We start from the raw sequence: 17,167 nt of genomic DNA, 5'->3' as shown, positions 1-17,167 counted from the left end.
TGGGCAAGAAAATATGAAAAGACTCTGGAACGTTTGCTGATTTTAAATTATGCCAAATGCTAGCCACTGCACAATAATGCTTAAGCTGCTTTGAAATTAACACTTGAAAAATAAACATAAAAGTAATGACACTTGCTTTATATTACCTAGAAAGAAGTAACAGATTGACACTAGTCTTAGATTCCTTTAAAATTGCTTATCAGTAAAATTTTACTACTATTATTGAAATAGTATAGACTCATATAAACTTTAAAAAGCTTGCAGACTTACAGTCACACTCACGCAGGGAAACCAATGCTACCACAAATAATTTGCAAAAGGCAAAAAAACCCCACATCTTGCATTTAGCATCTGGTACATAGATACCTTAGCTATATCAAGTTAAAGCAGTCCTGGATGCCACACTCCTATTTTCCCCAAAACACATTTTAATTAGTGTTATTTCTCATCAGCAAGATGTAGCTGGGGATGTGGGACAGTGCTTGTGGATTCTTTTTTTTTAAATATTGCACTTACTTTGTTTGAAGGTCTGAACTCTGGTACCTTCACAGCTGAAATAATCTTCAAAATAGTTTCCTCTGACAAATCCTGTTAAGGTTTTGAAGAAAACCAATTAAAGTTCACATCAACTCAAAAACACCCCCACAAAAAGACTGGATATCCAGTAGCATTTCAAAGAACACCAAAACAAAAAAAATCCCACAAATATTCCATGATGTTTCAGTGAAACATCATCACTGAAACACCAAGTGACATTTCAGTTGCCCCATTGAACCAGAGTGCAGCACTTGAAAACCGAACAGAACTGAAGCATAAATGCAACTTACAGGAAGATCCAATTAGAAAAGGAAAAGGGTAACAAGAAAAACAAAGGACAAGCAACACAGAAGCTGTTGAGTAGTAAAAAACAGAACTCACAAACCATAGCTACGACACTTAATTTAAAAAGCGCCTTATAAAGATCTTCCAGTTCAGTTATTATATTGCACAGGCGATAGGTCCATCAAAATAAGAATTCCTGAGCTCAGAGATTACTGAAAATACCCAGTGCACTACCCATTTCTTCTCTGGGTTAGGGATTTAAATAAAGAAGACTAAACCTAAGCAGTTGCTGAACAGTCAGTGCTGAAGCATAGATTACTTTAAGAATCTGTTTAATCAAATCTTGGAAAGAAATGGTAACTGGACATGGGACCAAAACTGAACACGTTCACCCAAGTCACACGACAGGAGCACTGATACAGGATGGATTACCTTCTCTGTGAAGGGAACACAGTACACTGTCGCAAAGAGTTTCGCTGCGCTCACGATGAAACCGTAGTGCCTGAAGAAGAGAGGAAGATAAGGGTTTTTTTTTGGTTGGTTGGTTGGTTTCTTACTGCAGTTACCTGAAGTTTTGCAATCATATTCAACTGGTCTAAAAAAAACACACACAGGGAAACAATTCCCAAAACAGATGACAGATCTCGAGAGACTCAGAAGTCCTCCCCAATATGAAGAAGACTTTGATGAGTGAAGAGTTATTTAATGAAAACTGTATTTCCTTCACCTTTGCAGTCAAGTAAATAACTCTGAACGCTAACATGACATCAATATGATAATAAAAATCTTCACCTCAGAAATACTTTGATATTTGCCATCATCTCAGTTTTCACCCAAACTAAAAATGGCAATCCAGACAGTTTCTCAAAGCATGTGTAGATACGCAGCCCATAAATCCTTTCAATTCTTCAGCCACATCAATTTTTAAAATTATCTGTAATACCCAAGCCATCAAGGTCAGACCCAAATCGTGGAGAAGAAGAAAAGGGGCCCCTCCACTAGGTCATTTTAGCTATTCAATTTAATTTGGCACATCCTGCATTTCATTATGTGGGCCGGCGGGGCCAGTGGGGTACGACAGCAACAATTCATAATTCTGTAGTCACACAATAAGCGAAATGAGTTGTTTTAAGCCATTTCACCTTAGATGTTGTCAGACCTTCCCACAGCACCCTCCAGTCCCATGTCAGTGAAAGTTAAGTTACCTGCAGTGAAAGTATGAGGCAGCACAATGTAAGATTGTGCACTAGAACCTATAAAATACTAGTCCAACTTCTATTTTGGCTTTACAGCCATTGCCTGGCACTTACTGGGATCTATAAAACACATCAGGGGCAGTACCATACTTACAAAGGATCATTAAATTCAAACTTCACTGGGAAAGGTGGCCTCTTTGGTGACTGCCAAAACAAACCTGGTAAGAAGAGAGACTTAAGATGAAATCCTAAGGAATCAGGAAGAGCAATGCGTGACGTAGGCCGTGAACTCACAACAGGCACAAAGGGGCATTTGTACTTACTTCCATCTTTTAATCGTGTATCAAGAGGAAATGAATGAAGGAGCTGAAGAGCCTAGAGGAAAAGCCAGAGTAGCTTTAGTAATTTGTCATATACATATTGTTATGACCACACTAAGTCAAGCTTTCTTTCTAGTAATGATGGGAAATCTTGATAGAGCTTTTAGGACCCACCAATACATAGCTGAAGTAATTTAAAGAGTTAAGAAAATCTAAGATGCCTGTGTCAAGGTGGAGAGCTTAAAGACACAAGCACGACTAGAGAGAGTGACTTGCCCATTCATTCACAGGACAAAGATGACAATTTCACCTCATCTGTCCAAAGTCCAAGCCAGACAATTAATCTAAGAAGCCAAGCGTTTCCCCCACCCTGTTGTCACTTTAGAGTGCTTTCATATCAATTTACAATTGGGAATGCAATGTTTTCTCACTGTGACAACAAATTTGTCATATACATATTGTTATGACCACACTAAGTCAAGCTTTCTTTCTAGTAATGATGGGAAATCTTGATAGAGCTTTTAGGACCCACCAATACATAGCTGAAGTAATTTAAAGCCCCACCAGGGCTTCCATATGCACAGATATGATATGTTTATTAATACATTACATCATGGTCACATCTTTCCTACAAAATTACACACTTAAGCAACACTGTGGGCCAGATTCTCAGAATGACTGGCTCTTATTTCAGCCAACCTCTCTGTGACATCTTTTAGAAAATCAGGGATATGAAGATGAGTTCAGTAGCAAAAGTTTAGTGGGGGAAACAAAAAGCCACTGTCCTTTAGTAAAAGCCACCTGATAACCCTGCTGCGCTCTGGAAAAACATGATACCTCACCAGTTGGAAAAATATCAAGAAAACCTGCATGGAGACTACTGAGCAGAGCCACTGGGAGTCAGTTAATAAACCAGACTTAAAAGCACTACAACAGAAAGAGGAAGGGATGCAGCATTTTTAAGTTTCAAGTACAGTTTTTACTTATTAAGAGATGGATTATTAAGAGATGGAAGTGAGACTTAGTCACCTAGTTATTAGGGCTACCAAATTTTCTACAACCCTCAGTTCTTACCTACCTTATGGCTAAGTTAATAAACCAGACTTAAAAGCACTACAATAGAAAGAGGAAGGGATGCAGCATTTTTAAATTTCAAGTACAGTTTGTTACTTATTAAGAGATGGAAGTGAGACTTAGTCACCTAGTTATTAGGGCTACCAAGGTGTCTAAAACCTTACTGTCACATCATTTCCAGGTCTTACCTACCTTATGGCTGAAGTACTTCTCAAATTTTACTCTTGCTAGCTCCACACACTGAGTCCAACTTCGGGGTCTTCTACTGAGTGTTTTAATAACATGAAAACAGCCTTCTAAACTTTCCCCTGATTTTATTCTCTGGACAGAGAAGAAAATATGAAAATGTTAAGACAGACAGGATTCCTCCCAATCCAGTCAAACAGTAAATATGTTTTTTAGTAAGTTATAGGCAAAATGAAGCTGAGGGTCATTTTGTGAAGTATTACCCTTTAAGTGATCTTCTCCACTAGGTTTCTCCCCAGGTGCTGTGACCTACTTGATTTGTTTCCACTCAGTCCTATGGACCACAGGCCATTATAGACTCAGAAGAACAGATATTAAGTGATTTGGTCTACTTTATTATATAGTTGAATTCACTTTAAGCTAAGTCTTCCCTTCACTTTTTTCCAGCTGGTTGCACATCAGTGTGACATCTTCTATACACTTGCCAGCAATGCCTCAGTATTTCTGATATTCTACATTATGTACAGGGTACACATGAGCTAGAGAAGCAGCCCACGCATGAGGCTTTGGATCTTAATTATGAGACACACCAGAAACATCATACCCATGAAAGATCAACTAATGACTTGGCCAAATAAGTTTTCAGATTTTCTGAATGAAGTCAGAAAAGAACCTAAATCTCATCAAACTTAAACAGAAACAAAATTCATAAAGCATTAGAGTTTAAACCCTGTATTTTAGCAGGAAAGAACCTAAATCTCATCAAACTTAAACAGAAACAAAATCCATAAAGCATTAGTTTAAACCCTGTAATTTACCCTACCTGTAAAACTTCTTCTGCAGATGGATACGTTTGCCAGAATTTGTTAAACAACGAGGGCTTGTGAGAAAACGAACTTTCGAACTAGAAAAGAAAAAGAACAAATATGGCATGTTGCAAGAAGTGCATCAGATCCCCCGCCTTTCCAAATACACATTAAGTTATGCTGAACACCAGTAAGCTTATTCCCTTACCTTATCTCTTGCCCACTGTATCGTGTGCTCAATGGCAGCTGGGAAAGACTTTAAGGTGCAAAAAGGTATTTCTTCTTCTGGTGGATCCCGCTGTAATTAAGGAGAGTTGCATGTACATGCAGGCTCATTAAAGTTTATTGCTACTAATAACACCAAGCATTTACAGACTACGTAAGTTTTAAACTCCACTGTTGTAGAATACAAGGTGGCTTATTTATGCTTAGAACAAAATTTGTTTTATGAACACTAACATATCACTTCCTGTTTATGAAGAATAGTCTAAACTCAACACTGGAAAGCAAAACTGAATTCTGAAACACAAACAACAGAAGAAATTGCCAGCCAGCTTTCCCAAGACGTGCAGTTCACATTCACATACACTCTCAACACAAAATATGCCTTTTCATTCAAGGCCAGAATGACTTTTTTTCTTTGTGGACTCCAGCAAGACCATTGGGATGCTCCAAATCACGTCTCTGTATCCACACGGGATCACTTCTTAGTGTTCTCAACCAGTGATTTTCTACCTTTTTAAGGCAGTTTCACCAGACCTTAAACAGAGGGATAGTGCAAGAGTTTGAAGGTTCACTTCACTTTCCCCTTCCCCATTCAAACAGCGCTGCTACGCGTGCTTGTAGAAGCTGGTAGTCTGATTCCTACTACAGAGGCTTGTGTTTCTACCTGCCTGTGGAGGTGGTGATATCCACCAAGAACAGAATGAGCGGGCAGATAGCAGATCTAAGAAGGAAACCCACAAGTACAAAACCAGTTTGCAATGCCACGGTGGGACTAGATTATTATTCAAAAGGGAATTTTCAAGGAAAAAAAAAGTCCCGTGGAAACTATTATTCAAAAGGGAATTTTCAAGGAAAAAGAAACAAGTCCCGTGGAAATGCTTCAGAATTAGGACGTTTTCCAAAGCTTGTGTTTCATGATTCATGCAGTAGTTGCTTTCAAGTGTTGGCAGAGGTGCAATCACCAGCTAGATAGCAGACATGATATCTCCAGTCTGCTCAAATTTTATAGCCTGTCAACTTTTCTTCAGAAGCCAAGGAAGCAATTATTTCCTTCAGCAACTCAAACAGGGCACTTGTTTTAGACAGACATATAACCAATTTAGGAATCAGAGGGCATTATGGGACGAGCTACAGAAGGTAAGCCATGGTCTTAAGACACTTACATGACTATTGTAGGACTCTGTCAGATGTGGCACAATAACTTCTGTGTGTCCTTTTGTTCCCATAGTTCCGGAGTCGATAAGAGGACGCAGGTTTGCTACACAACGACTGATGGGGAAAGACAGAGACTGTCAGAACACAGCGTAATCCTAACACTCTGGCCTCGCAGACACTACCAGAATTGACTCTAGGCACTTTCAAAAGAGTGGAAAGCTTACAGAAAAGCTCAGGAAAAGAAGAGATTAAATAAGAAGAGCTATTTCAAATTTGATCGGGACACAATAAACCTGAGCCTACCTGGATTAGGAGCATTAATAATTATTTTTAAATGGAAATCTCTCAACTTGTAATTTAAATACATATTACACATATTAATTATTTTTAAATGGAAATCTCTCAACTTATAGTTTAAATATGCATTACACATAAATAATTCAGCCTTAAGACCGCCACAGTATTGTCCTCCTCATCAGCCCTTGACAGCTGTTAATCTCCAAGCACACACTCCAAGGCTCTCTGCCATGTGAACAGGACCAGCCACACAACAGCAGAGCTGGTTTCCACCCCCTTCCTCCCCTGAGTCAGCATCCCTATAAAGGAGCAAGATAAATCTGAACAGTTTGCTATCAGATCTTATAAACAGTTACAGACCAGGAAGATTAAGAATAGAAAAGCAGAATTCACATAAGAAAATAAAAAGCAGCCCTCACCTCCTTTCCACAACCTACCTATCAATGTATCTCCTTGCCTCAACGTTGTCCAAAGCGGTCACAATCACATCTTGCTTGCTATAGAATTCATCGCTGTAAGTGTTCTCAGTGGCTGGACAAACTTTATTAATATAGGAGTCGATCTTTAAGCAAGGATTGATGTTCAGAGTTGCTTCTGCTGCAGTATAGCTTTTAGGTTTCTGAAAGTATAAATACATATATATATATATGTATGTCTCTCAACAGTACTCAGATAAAGAACATCTGGGATGCAGAAGTATCGACTTCATCAGACAACAATTCACTGACAGAAAGGTTAGTATGCAAAATGCACAATAAAAGAAATTCTTTAGTAATATACCCCCCTCAGTAGTAAATATCTCGAGTTTTATTTAGGGTGTCAGAGACCACAAGGTGGAGGTGCTTAAATGGTGCAGCAGAAGTGCATTGAGTAACTGCAACTGCTGCCACGTGCTGCCTCCCATGTTCTCTAACAGCCACAGAAGAGATTAAATAAGAAGAGCTATTTCAAGTTCAATCAGGACACAATAAACCTGAGCCTACCTGGATTAGGAGCATTAATAATTATTTTTAAATGGAAATCTCTCAACTTGTAATTTAAATACATATTACACATATACATAAATAATTCAGCCTTAAGACCGCCACAGTATTGTCCTCCTCATCAGCCCTTGACAGCTGTTAATCTCCAAGCACACACTCCAAGGCTCTCTGCCATGTGAACAGGACCAGCCACACAACAGCAGAGCTGGTTTCCACCCCCTTCCTCCCCTGAGTCTGCATCCCTATAAAGGAGCAAGATAAGTCTGAACAGTTTGCTATCAGATCTTATAAACAGTTACAGACCAGGAAGATTAAGAATAGAAAAGCAGAATTCACATAAGAAAATAAAAAGCAGCCCTCACCTCCTTTCCACAACCTACCTATCAATGTATCTCCTTGCCTCAACGTTGTCCAAAGCGGTCACAATCACATCTTGCTTGCTATAGAATTCATCGCTGTAAGTGTTCTCAGTGGCTGGACAAACTTTATTAATATAGGAGTCGATCTTTAAGCAAGGATTGATGTTCAGAGTTGCTTCTGCTGCAGTATAGCTTTTAGGTTTCTGAAAGTATAAATACATATATATATATATGTATGTGTCTCAACAGTATTCAGATAAAGGACATCTGGGACGCAGAAGTATCGACTTCATTCGCTTCATATCGACTTCATCAGACAACAATTCACTGACAGAAAGGTTAGTATGCAAAATGCACAATAAAAGAAATTCTTTAGTAATATACCCCCCTCAGTAGTAAATATCTCGAGTTTTATTTAGGGTGTCAGAGACCACAAGGTGGAGGTGCTTAAATGGTGCAGCAGAAGTGCATTGAGTAACTGCAACTGCTGCCACGTGCTGCCTCCCATGATCTCAAACTGCCATAAGGAAGGAGCAGCTCATGACCATCCGAGGAGAAACCCAGCAGTTACTGTGACTACGTCTGTGCAGCACAGACAGCAAACACCTGTGAAGAATCACATCACTGCAAGGCATTCCACACCAGGCCAACTTCAGCAGCTAAACTGAAATAGAGTTCTTAACCCCCCTGATACTTCTAGCCATGCTACATTCCATTATCTAGGGATAAGCTCAAGACAGTGTGGCTTCTCAAAGTTTGCAGAGTTCACCTTCCGTTTTCCTAACCCTTCAAAATGTAATCCCTTCCAGGTTTGCCAGACAAGCAGGAAGCAGAAAATTCAGCTGCTGGGTTTTGGGCAGGGGAATCCCCATCACTGCCAAGATCTGAGCCACATTTTTTTTTAATTATGCTCTGTGTTTGCAATTACAGGGGTATTCTCTCTGCTTCTCAAGAATTAACAATTTCTGTACGACGCAATTACTGAAATGTACATGTGTTTTTTGCAAAGCTATTTACCAGCTTAACAAAGACTGAATTACATCAGAAGACAGCAACTTTGGTCAAGTTCTATCAGTAGTCGCTCTTCCACTGAGAACACTTCTGCCAGTGTCATCTGTTTTTTGTTGTTTTGATTTATTCTCCCCAAATTTTCATGATATAGTAAAGCGATTCTGGCATATTAACCCATGGCAGCTTCTTATGCAACAGAGCATTCCTCATCTGATTAAAAGAATCATAGAATGGTTAGAATTGGAAGAGACCTTAAAGATCATCGAGTTCCAACCCCCCTGCCTCAGGTCTTCCTTTTTTCCTTTTTGAAAATGGGGGTGGTGTTTCCCCTTTTCCAGTCAGCAGGAACTTCACCAGACTGCTACAACCTGATGACTTGACTGCCAGGATTCTCAAGTTTGAGAGATTAGTCAAAGACAACAGTACAAATGAAGATCAGACTTTACAAATTAAGATCAGCCAATTTTACTCAACTGATGCTAGTGATAAGTGGGATGCCAACGTAGTTCTAGGTATTGTTTTAAAAGATACTGGATTTCATTACAGCCTTAAGTCTTTTCTGGACAGAAATACATACAAGTTCAGCTTTTGATGGGGGACACAGGACAGGGAAACAGAAAAACATTCCAGAAAGTTTATTGAACAAGAAAGCCTACCTGTATGTGATGAGGTCGGAAAAGAAACTGCCTGTTCAGGTTGGATTTCTCTATCAGGTCTGGATCTGTAATTGTAACCTAAGTCAGAAGGGGCAAAAGCAACAGCTGAAGTTACAATTTAAGCGTCGCACTGAGCAATAATCTTGATGGAATCTCTACGGAAACTTGTCAAAACAAGGCACTCCTGTTGGCATTCACTGTAGGTAACAGCTCTGCCTATACTGACTGATAAATTTTGTTTTGAAATCAAAAATACAGCAAGGCTGCTCCAAGTGTGTTCTGCTTCTAATTGCACACTACGTCCACTTTATGCTGAGGCCATTCTACCCTCTGTGCAGAGATCAAAAATGTTAAAAGTCTAAGGCTTATGTCAGATTAAGTAGTCTAATTATTGAATTATTCATTGTAACAGTACTTTTTAATAAGCAAAGTGAGGTTAACAGGTCACTTACCAATCCTTTGTCTTGCCCAGTACCGACCCCAAGGAGCGCAAAGTTTTTGAGCATTTCACAGCCTATAGCTCCGCAGCCAACCTAAACAAATGACATTCTCAGAGTCAGAAATGTAAGTAAAAACTATGAGGACAAGTATAATAGACAAGTCCCATTACAATTTTTGGCCATTTATTCTGCTGTGGCACACATCATCAGAGCTGCTTTCATTATTTGAAGACAGTGTATGTTAGATGTATTGACAAAGCACGTGCAAAAAAAAGAGTAACAGTGTCGGTCATACTCACCAAAAAAACATTCAAATCATGCAGCTTCTGGCACAGAGACTCTCCAATACAAGCCCTCAAGGCATCATACCTATCTCCCCTGTGCAGGCACAAGAGACAAAAAACAGAAGACTACTAAGTTGTCATTTATCACAGTAGCATCATTGACGCCAAACTGCACTTCGACATGAACTAAGAAAACCAGACCCAGTCCCTTATAATTCCTAGTCCTCCCATGCTCAAATCTGACACATATTTTCAACCCCTAAGCTGTCCCACCAGCAAATGGCACTGAGCTAACTTTCAAAGGCATCTTCTGTGCCTGCTTGAGACTCAGATGTGACCACCACATAAAACAGCAGACTGCAGTTATACTCACCGTGGGAGAAATTCTTCAGAGCCCATCTTTTCCAGAGGCATCACAATGTCCAACATGTCTATATACAGCTGTAAGAAACAAAGGAAAAAGAAAAAAACATTAAAAATCTGTGAAAAACATTCATGTTGTTTTCATTTAAAAAGCCAAGTAAATATTTTCTATATACAAAGGAGTCTAGACATTTAGAAGCACTACGTTTTTACTGTCAGTGGAAGACACAGCACTCGGTTCCCCACAGTTTCCTTCGCAGTTTTAGTGGACAGGAAAAAGAAACTGGGCACTAAGTGGGAAAAAAAGCTCACTGAAATGTGAGCCACAAGCTTTTCACTTCTGACAGGCACGCTACCCCTCTGAATTAGACTGTGATAGTTTTAAAATCTAACTTTATTCTGACACTTACCCTGAGAGTCTCAAAACACTGCTCTTATGTACAGTGGCTTAAGCTGGCACCTGGACTACATCCCATCTTTGCAGCCATGCAACGACAGGCCAAAGCTCTCCTTGCTTGTGGGGATAAAAGGATGGGATGCCTGAACCCCAAACATGAAAATTTTAACTAAAACTGGCTGCACTTTTATTGTGCACATAAAAAAAAAAAATTACATTTTTTCCTAAATTCAGTCTCAATCATTTTTTTCCCCCCCCGTTAAAGAAGCTGTTCAGCCTCTTTTGGTGATACAGCAGTCACACACAACCATGCATTCATCACATCACTGCCAATATAAAGATCCAAACCCAAAGACAGCCTTACCCACTGCTGCAAGGGTGAAAATTTTCCTGTTACTGCTTTCAAGACTTCCTGGCTAGCGACACCACCCACTGCGGCAGCCAGAGGAGCTAGAAATCCCTGAGCAGTCCTGGACAACCATTTCACTACATCTCCGTTCACCTGAGGCTGAAAAATAAGACATAACAGCACATTTATCCATTCCATCGAGCAAGTCAGTGCTTGGCAGTGTCATAAATTATTTTCTTCAGAAAAGACAAATCATTTCACTCTGACTAGCAAAAAGCTTTCCAGCCAAGACAGGCTGGATCCACTGTATAACCTGTATTTGTATAAAAACTGGATTCACACAGCCACCAGGATTCAGCCTTCATGCCAGGTGAAGGTTTGGTTGAACCTGCACTGAAACACCATTCTGCTTCCTCGCTTCAGAAAGCCAACAGATCCATCTAAAGATGGACACAACAACCAGAACAAGGACCAACAACTAAACATGACCTTTAGGCAAATAAATAAGCGCATCAAAAGTGACTCATCATGACGATGATTCCTTACTCACTTTGCTTTCCAGTGTTTCACTTATAGATATGGCTATTTTCAGCATTTCCTCAGCATCTTGAAGGCATCTAGACACCGGGGTAGAAACAGTAACAATCACTTAAACATTCCAGAGCCCTTCTAGAAATATATTTAACAGAAAAAAAATACAGTAGGAAGAGTTTAGACATTTATATCGGTTTTAACAGCGAAGATTAAAGATGCCCTTCTATCCAGGGTTAGCTCAAAACCAGGAGTTTCAGTGGAAAAGCCCATGTGCATGTCCCATCTTAAGATTTATACTTTGTAAGTAGTTTTGTCCCGTTTAACTCAAAATTATGCACATCAAGAACTACAGCTGAAAAAAATATGGAAAATGAAAACCAAATCCTTCAGAGTTTTTATTTTTTTTTTTAAATCCGTGAAGTAGTTTTGTCCCGTTTAACTCAAAATTACGCACACCAAGAACTACAGCTGAAAAAAAAAATATGGAAAATGAAAAACAAATCCTTCAGACTTTTTTTTTTTTAAATCCATAACTCAAAATTATGCACATCAAGAACTACAGCTGAAAAAAATATGGAAAATGAAAACCAAATCCTTCAGAGTTTTTATTTTTTTTTTTAAATCCGTGAGCCACAGGATAATTCAGGAATCACCACTCAAATAACTCTTCCATGTTAACCCCACAATCTGAAAAAAAACTGGAAAAGAGAAAGACTTCCTCCAAAAGCATTTTCTGTCTACCTGGGCCCAGAAAATGCCACTGTTATTTGGGAAAGCCCTGTTACAAACCCAGACATACATTAGGCAAGGTTTTTCAGCTGGATTTCAACTTTTCATTCCTATGTCATCTATTAAATACCAGACAGACAAGGTACCCTGCTGCTCATCAAACCAGTAACTACAATAAAAAGAGAGATCTGTCTGATTCAAGGCTTAGTGGAAACAAGTCTTCTGCCTTACCCGATGTTCGGTCTGCGACCAAAGTTCTCCTGGAAGTGGTTCAAGGCAAGCATGGCAACATGGATCTGCAAAGGTGCCTGTTAAAGGACAACAATAGCTGTTGATCAGTTACGAGCTTGAGAATAAGGAAGGAAATAAAAAGCACCTTTGAACTCCTATGATACCAGTTCACTCCCTTGTCTCTTAACCGTAGCGCTCAAAAAAAGTTTTTAAATAGCATTAAAAAAGTGAATTTGAAATACTTTACACTAATGTTTTTAAAAACTGGGATTACAAAGTATTACTCAGTGGTAATGCAATACTCTTCACACACACTCAGCACCCACTTCAGCTAAGTTCAGCTGAAGAGTCCCCAAAAGATTTTAGTGCTGAAATTGGAAAATGCAGTAATCTTCTTTTAACTTGACACTAAACTACATTGCATTTTGCCAAATATCAATACCAAAGCCCAGTATTAAAGGTCAAATAGGGAAGTCAGACCTTACATTATCAAACAAACAAAAAATCCTTAGACCAACATTTTTAGTTTAAAATTTTAATGAGCCTGAGACCTACATGCCTTGCACGTCCATAATACTTCACTAAAATTGTGTTAGAGGCAAATACTCTTAGCTTCCTCTCAGATTTTAGAAATACCTCTGAATCATTTTTTCAGAGAAAAAAAAAAAGTATTCTTGCACTGTTAATTCCAGTTTCCCACAAATCTATGACCACCTTCTTCTGATTATCCCAGCTTTGACGCCAGTGTGATTTTTATCAACCAAACACCAAGAAATATAGAGGAAAAACCATTGTGTCACTTGCAAAATTGACAAACCCATGAATTAAACACCAAAAATGGGGATTTTAAACAGCAGAGGGGGCTGAGCTATGCATTTACTTGGGGCAAATCCCGGATAACAAGCCTCTGTGGTGATCTAAACCATAATGTGTATTCTGTGTAACCACCCAAACTGACACCTCAACTCTTATTTCACACTTTAAACTCATATTTAACTGTTCTACACGGAAAGCTGCAGATTCCATGTAGTTTTAACATTAACTCACACCCAAATCCCAGCATGTTAATTACCTGAGGCTTGCTAAAATCCGCAACAAGGCATAATGGATTTGTTATCTGCTTCTCCAACCGTTCCTGGAAAAATAGAATTCATGGTAACAACAGAGCCACTTAAGGACACGACAGTTGCTGCTACCTGCCAAGATGATACTCTTCCTGGAGAGATTAAGAAGCAAATACTCTTTCTAACTGGTACTGGTATTACTCTCTCCGTTATTAATGACAAAAAAGATGCATAAAATTATGCATCTTCTCTAAGTTTTGTCAATCAAAAATGGTCAGAGAGATGTTTCACCTCCCAGTGGCAAGACCCATCTCTTAAACTGCTCTGAGGTCGGCTTCCAGAGATTCTACAGGCAACTGGCTGTTTGCTCGTGGACCTTCCCCACTCAGGAAGCTACTGCTTCACAGAGACAAGACACTGAGCTGTGCATTCTCATACCAGCAGGTGCTGGTCCCAGCTTTTTAGAAGAATGTTTGAGGGCAGTCAGTATTTACTTTCTGCGGGCGCAGGAAGGCACACAGCACCATGTAGCTTGCAACCCCTCTTATCCAACTGTCTCTTCTTCTCAGAAGGCTGCTAAAAAATCACATATTTGTAGACCTTCACAGAATTTCCAGCAGTAAAGGGACAGGTTGACAATAATTATTTTTTTCTCAACACTGGCAGGTAACTTTGAAATATTTCCTGCTCTCCACAGCTTAGTAAATTGGTATCGCTATTCTTACCCAATAAAGTTGGTGTAAAGCCAAATGGTGGGTAACCAAATCATGCATCTGATGAACTCTACTTCCAGAGCTGAGGCTGTTAGTGCTCAAGAACCCAGTAATGTCAAGCCCACACTTACGAAATAAAACGTCTTGGGTGTCTTCACCTGGACAGCAATGCCTCCGTGTAAGTAAGGCTCCATATCGGACGTATCGCCGATGCTGAAGGAGTAAGGTGACACCACTGGAAAGTGAAAAGAATAAACAGTGACTGATAATTAAAAGCATCATCGGATGCTGTAATTCTGAATACAACACGGTGGGGTTTTGCCAATGCTTTTTACACTGTGATTTGCTTTGAACCTTGCTTTGAAAGCGTAAACACAGCTGATCCTCCTAACGGGATTGTCCCTCTCTGCCAGTTTCTGGGCTAAAGTGTTAGTTTCATGTGATCCGTTATGAAATAAGCTTTTTAAAGTGGCAGCAGATTTAACAAGAATTCTGATGACTGCAGCTCTGTAACAAAAATGAAATTGCTTTCGTTTTATTTACACTGCAGTGTCCAGTATATTGCTCAGAGTAGGATTTTAGCCCCATGACTAGAACAGCGGATGATTAGAAAGGGCAGCTGGAGCATTTAAGTCCCATCTTTCCTCTCATACCACCTGGAGAATTGTTCAGATAAAGCAAGAAGACACAGAAATTGTTGATTCACGGAAAACCAAAACCAGCAGCTGGGCTGTGATTAAGAGGAAGGAACCAAACAGCACCAGCAGTAGCAAAACAAAAGGGTACAGAGAGAACACACTCAACCACATGTTTCAAGGGTACTGGTTGTCCCACAGATGACAAAATAGTTGAAAACAACCAACCACCCCCCACCTACCCGCTCTCTCTTCTGCTCCAGACAAATAGGCATTCAGATTTGGGAACTGGAGGATTCCCCAGCATCCAAAAGGAAGCAAGCAGTATGCCTTGAGACATGCATGATGCAGACCAAAGCAGGGTAAACTTTAAATCATGAGAATCACTTCAAAAGCATGCTCAGAAAGAGAGTGATATCAATGCATCCCTCTACATTTAAATTGTCACCCAAAAAACTCCAAGGCAAACAGTGACAAAGTGGTGTTAATTTAGTCCAAAACCATGACAGAAGCACAGGCATTACTGGGCCCTCCAAAAAACAAAACAGGTTTGTCAACAAACTAATGATGGAAACCTCAGAGCCTGCCAACTTGTTTCCACTAGCTGAGAGTTCCCACTGCTCCTTACACAGCAAAATGAGTTTGGAAAAACTTTACTAAATGGAAATGGAGTCAAGACAACACTAGGAAGACCTCTGCACCAGAAAGCAATTTTTTTGTTCAAGCTCACTGGCAGTTTGCATAAGCAAGCAGTCCTCTGGCTACAGTAACTACCACTACAGTGTGCTAGAACAGGCCAAAAAAATAAATACCTTGCAAATTAGTCAGCAACAGTTTACCTGTTATTTGGTGTGTGGATCCATTTAAGCAGGACATTCCATTAACTTCCCGAAAGGTTAAGAACTGTCCTGACTCAAGCCTGTGGGGATGATTTTCAAGGCAAGTGACAATACCAGGATTTGACTGAAAGTGAAAATGGCAAAGTTAGCAAGGAAGAAAGTGTCTTGTGTAAAGGAGTCATGCTTCATCATGGACACGTAGCTTTTTGCCTCTTGAAACTGCAGCCTCTAAAAGTTTTAGCACCTCAGCTCTGCCATAACACCAAGCAGTCCTCTGGCTACAGTAACTACCACTACAGTGTGCTAGAACAGGCCAAAAAAATAAATACCTTGCAAATTAGTCAGCAACAGTTTACCTGTTATTTGGTGTGTGGATCCATTTAAGCAGGACATTCCATTAACTTCCCGAAAGGTTAAGAACTGTCCTGACTCAAGCCTGTGGGGATGATTTTCAAGGCAAGTGACAATACCAGGATTTGACTGAAAGTGAAAGTGGCAAAGTTAGCAAGGAAGAAAGTGTCTTGTGTAAAGGAGTCATGCTTAATCATGGACACATAGCTTTTTGCCTCTTGAAACTGCAGCCTCTAATAGTTTTAGCACCTCAGTTCTGCCATAACAAGAGAGTTACCTATGATAACTTTTTCAGTTCTATTATCTTCAGTTTAAGTTTTCATAACACAGACCTCCTTTTTACCTCTTAGTTCTTAGCAAGTTAGCAAACTGCATTTGTTAGGTCTTAGCAATCAAATTCATTTTTCTGTTCTGAAGTAGTAGCAAACTTACCTCCTTTTTCCAAACCTAAACTAGGCTATATGTACAAAGAAATTTTCACAGACATTATGAAATAAGATCTTGTGAGTGGTCCTTACTACTCCACGCTTCCTTTCCATTTACCCTCCTTAAAAAGGACACCCCAAACTCATTCTGGAAAGTTAGGAAGCTTACAAAGCTGGACATCCTTAAATACAGGAAAGCCCCAGCCTCAAGCAGATCAGAAGCAAACGCAGGAATCTTCAACACCTCATCCTGTTACAGGATGCCATGCCAACCCCCCATGCATACAGAGACACCTCTGCAGTTTGAGGGCAGCTCATCAAAACCTTGTGGTGCAGCTCAGGCTGTAACATAGTGGATTTGCAAGCAAGCCTGGCCTATAAAGTCTCCGACTATCCCTTCCTGAGCTCTCAGTACTAGAAAGATTTCGGTTAAGTAGCGTAAAACTTAATTACAGCAGACTACATTATTCTCTGTGACATGGAGAATGGCAAATGAGTTGACCAGAGAAAGTTGTTCCCTGATTTAGGGACAGAATGTCACCTCAACCCTGTCCACAGGACAAGAACAGCTGCTTGATGGTGGTTTTGGTATTGAGGTGCAGCTTCAGGGAGTAGCAGCAAGGTTCAACTGAACTCAAGTATCAGATTATAAATTAGAGGATATATATACACATACAAAAATGTATAGTCATTCCTTGACTTGTCAGCCAATCAGAACAAGCT

At 39.8% G+C, this 17,167-nt stretch overlaps 1 protein-coding gene across 1 annotated transcript in view; it reads right to left on the bottom strand.

Moving 5' to 3' along the window:
• Positions 1–17,167, bottom strand: part of UBA6 (ubiquitin-like modifier activating enzyme 6) — a 58,386-nt gene that overhangs the window by 21,293 nt on the left and 19,926 nt on the right. The window contains exons 13-28 of the mRNA XM_014943123.1: positions 12,418–12,494; positions 11,474–11,540; positions 10,939–11,082; positions 10,188–10,255; positions 9,830–9,908; positions 9,543–9,623; positions 9,091–9,168; positions 7,445–7,626; positions 5,793–5,898; positions 4,613–4,702; positions 4,422–4,502; positions 3,605–3,733; positions 2,342–2,393; positions 2,173–2,236; positions 1,255–1,324; positions 517–588 (exon numbers count right to left, since the gene is read on the bottom strand). Coding sequence (XP_014798609.1) covers positions 517–588; positions 1,255–1,324; positions 2,173–2,236; positions 2,342–2,393; positions 3,605–3,733; positions 4,422–4,502; positions 4,613–4,702; positions 5,793–5,898; positions 7,445–7,626; positions 9,091–9,168; positions 9,543–9,623; positions 9,830–9,908; positions 10,188–10,255; positions 10,939–11,082; positions 11,474–11,540; positions 12,418–12,494 — 1,440 coding nt within the window. The remainder of the gene's footprint in view (positions 1–516; positions 589–1,254; positions 1,325–2,172; positions 2,237–2,341; positions 2,394–3,604; positions 3,734–4,421; positions 4,503–4,612; positions 4,703–5,792; positions 5,899–7,444; positions 7,627–9,090; positions 9,169–9,542; positions 9,624–9,829; positions 9,909–10,187; positions 10,256–10,938; positions 11,083–11,473; positions 11,541–12,417; positions 12,495–17,167) is intronic.

The sequence above is a fragment of the Calidris pugnax genome, unplaced genomic scaffold, assembly GCF_001431845.1.
Source record: "Calidris pugnax isolate Ruff unplaced genomic scaffold, ASM143184v1 scaffold16, whole genome shotgun sequence".
In the NCBI taxonomy this organism is placed as follows: Eukaryota; Metazoa; Chordata; class Aves; order Charadriiformes; family Scolopacidae; genus Calidris; species Calidris pugnax.
Note: the sequence above shows the minus strand (reverse complement) of the source record. Positions and strands in the feature narration are given on the sequence as shown.